Source organism: Eimeria tenella, genomic scaffold (assembly GCF_000499545.2).
Source record: "Eimeria tenella Houghton genomic scaffold, Eth_scaff323, whole genome shotgun sequence".
NCBI classification, from domain to species: domain Eukaryota; phylum Apicomplexa; class Conoidasida; order Eucoccidiorida; family Eimeriidae; genus Eimeria; species Eimeria tenella.
This window is the reverse complement of record NW_013544321.1, coordinates 7,109-10,336: the sequence shown is the minus strand read 5'-3', so window position 1 is coordinate 10,336 and position 3,228 is coordinate 7,109. Positions and strand designations below refer to the sequence as shown.

Genomic DNA, 3,228 nt, shown 5'->3' with positions numbered 1-3,228 from the left:
AGCAGCAGCAGCGGTAGCGAGGGTAGCAGCGGCAAAAGCAGCAACCGCAGCAGCAACAAGACCAACTTGGAGCCACTCTCTTGCAAACCATTTTGGAGGCGCTCAGAAGCACCAGAAGCCACGCCGGAGGCAGCAGGGCTTTCTGCAGTGCCTTCCTGCTGCTGCTGCTGCTGCTGTTGCTGATGCTGTCGCTGCTGCTGCTGCTGTTGCTGTTGCAGTTGCTGCTGTTGCTGCTGCTGTTGCTGCTGTTGCTGCTGTTGCTGCTGCTGCTGCCGCTGCCCGGCAGGGTAATGCGGTTGCAGCTCAGCACATTCAGCCGCTGCTGCTCTTTTGGGACCCTCCGCGGCCACAAACTCACCCAGGGGGTCCTTTTGCGAGATGAGTTTTGCTGCTGCTGCTGTTGCTGCTTCTGTTGCTGCAGATGCAGCTGATTTAGTCTCGATAGAAGAGAGAGAATTGCACACAAATGGCTCCGGCACGAGAAAGGATGGGCTGAACGGTGGTTCCAAACCTGCCGCGTCGATCTGCTGCTGCTGCTGCTGCTGCTGCTGCTGCTTCTCTTGTCGGGGTGGTGCTGGCGGCGAGGCTGGGGGTTTAGAGGCCCATTGATAGTGGTATCTGTTTGTTGCTAGCGGCTGCGGCTGCTGCTCATTGCGCAGCAGCAAGAGCTGCTGCTGCTGCTGCTGCAGTAGCAGCAGCTGCTGCTGCAGTTGCTGCTGCTGCAAGGCTTCCGAGTAAAGGCCTACGGGGGCCCCCAGCCCCAGACTGCGCCGCACAGAGTCTGTGAAAGAGTGGGGAAGCCTCAGAGCCCTCAGAAGGCCTGAGCGCCACGGGTTGCAGCTGTGGGGCCCCAGGGGCCCCAGGGGCCCCATGGGGCCCATGGACCATGGGGGCCCTAGGGGCCCCAGGGGCCCTACGGTTCTTAGGGGGCTTAGGGATCCCAGGGGGCTTAGGGGCCCCAGGGCTCCCGGGGGCCCCAGGGCTCCAAAGGACAGCAGCGGTAGCAGCGGCAGCTGCAGCTGCTGCTGCTGCACTTCCTCCAGCACAGCGTCCAGGGATGCATGCAGAGCCAACGCCTCCTCCCGAGCCTCCCGCAGCAAACGCCGCACACGGTAGCCCCTGAAGGCAGCCTGCAGCAGCAGCAGCAGCAGAGATAATCAAGAGAGTCAAATTCAAAAAATGCGTGTTCTGGATACACCATTTATATATATGCTGCACATGCTATGCGTACCAGCCATTTAATTCATATTTAAATGTACATATATGTATAATATATATATATATATAGATATACATATTTGAATTACATAAACTGTGTGTTTACACGCTGCGCATGCATTATTGTGTACATACACCGCACTTCTATACACTGGAAATTACTTATAAGAAGGCCACGCGTTGAAGAAGACGCTGAAGTTGTCAAAAATATATTTATTTTGCAAAAGAGTTTCTATTTTTGCATTTCGGCTTGCCGAGATTGCGGTGTACGTACACCGGAAACTGAGCTAGAAGCCGCGGCGTGTTTCCGGTGTACGTACACCCCATTATAGTTGAGCCGCAGCAGGGCAGCAAAAATACTTCGCAGCGAATTGAGCGCCCTTGTCGGATTTTAAGTCTAAAATGATATATTTAATCACTTATTGCATTCAAATGGGCTTTTGCATAAGTCTAAAATACATATTTTTGAGGCTTTGGGGGTTTAATGCACAAATTGAATTTTTGGAAATATCTTTGCAACACGAAAGCAGGTGTACAGACACACGAATGCACACTGCGCATGCAAAGCACTGCAGCATTTTTTTGCTGCAGAAGTCTGCAGCAAATAAAATGCATAAATTTACAATAAATTAAATGTTCGGAATAAATATACTTATTTATATTTCTTGCGGATGCATGGCTTTGGGCCGAGTGCAGCAGAAGTTGGAAAAAGGCGAGGTGAAATAGAATATTTTAAACCAAATAGTGGTCACAAATGAGGAGGAAATGAAGTAATAAAACAAATAGAATAGTAAATAATCCATGATAATAATGGTAAACTCCTTAATGCATTTGTGGCAGAAAGAAACAAACAGACAGCAGATGAATGCGCCTAGAAAGCAGCGCCTGCGTTTCTCTGGGGTGTACAGACACCTGGGGCCCCACAGCAGCAGCTTCTGCTGCCGCACCTGTATCTTTGCTGCTTTCTGGTGCTGCTCCTTCTCGCAGGGCAGCAGCAAGCCACTGCGCCGCAGGCGCTGCCTTGCTGCTGCTCCTCTCCAGCAAGCCTGCAGCTGAAGCATGCGTTTTCTGTGCTGCTCGTTCTGCGGCAGCAGCAGCAGTAGCAGCAGCCGCTGCTGCGTGAAAGTCTTCCTAGCAGCGTAGGCTCTCCACGCGGCTGCTATGCGGGTGGCTGCAGCAGCAGCAAGGCGCCTGCGGGCTGCTGCGTGCTGCTGCAGCTGCTGCATCGCCAGCAGCAGCAAGGCTCTTTGCTGGGCAGGGAAGACAAAACCCTCGCACAAGGCCGCGAGTTTCGATGCAGCCTGCTGCCTCCGCTGCTGCTGCTGCTGCTGCTGCTGCCGCCGCCGCTGTTCCCGCTGCTGGTGGCGCCGCCAGGCTCGCTGCAGCAGCCCAGCAGCCCGCTGCCGCTGCAGCGCTGCTGCTACTGCTCGTGAGAACTGCAGCAGAGCAGCAAAGGCCTGCTGCTGCAGCTGCTGCCTCGCTCTGCAGCACCAGGCGTGGAGGCGAGAGACCAGCAGGCGGCTGCGCTGCAGCAGGAGCAGCAGCTGCTGCTTTTGCTGCTGCTGCTGCCGCAGCAACTGGCCAAAAGCATCCTCCCAGGCCATCTGCGGCAGCTCTACTTTTTCCTGCTGCTGCTGTATGTACACCGCGCGACTCCGCCGCTCCTCCGCCTCCATCTCCCGGCGCTCTCCCCTGCAGCACTCAGCCATTTGTGCTGCAGCACTTTTGACTTTTTCGGAAATTACACCAGTTTAACAGCTCGCCAGGCTTCAAATTAATGCCATTTAAAAAAGCTTAAGTGGCTAAAATCGAAGCCGGGAAGCATTTAAATGTTTGCATTTTGAGCCAAAAAAAGCACTTTAATTTTGCTGCTGGCCAAGTCAATTGGCTGGGGAGTACGAAAACTGCAGCAGCAGCAGCAGCAGCAGTAAGTTGTCTTTATTTGTTTATTTTGGCTTTGCTGCTCTTCTGTGTGTGGAGCCTACTCTGTTCTTTCTTCAGCTTCAAATG

General features: G+C 53.7%; 1 protein-coding gene across 1 annotated transcript; it reads right to left on the bottom strand.

Moving 5' to 3' along the window:
- Positions 1-2,165: 2,165 nt before the first annotated feature.
- Positions 2,166-2,927, bottom strand: ETH_00012800 (uncharacterized protein; the record flags this gene model as incomplete). The annotated part of the gene is made up of 1 exon (XM_013379461.1): positions 2,166-2,927. A coding segment is annotated over one exon (762 nt), but the record flags the coding sequence as incomplete, so codon positions are not given.
- Between the last annotated feature and the right edge of the window lie 301 nt (positions 2,928-3,228).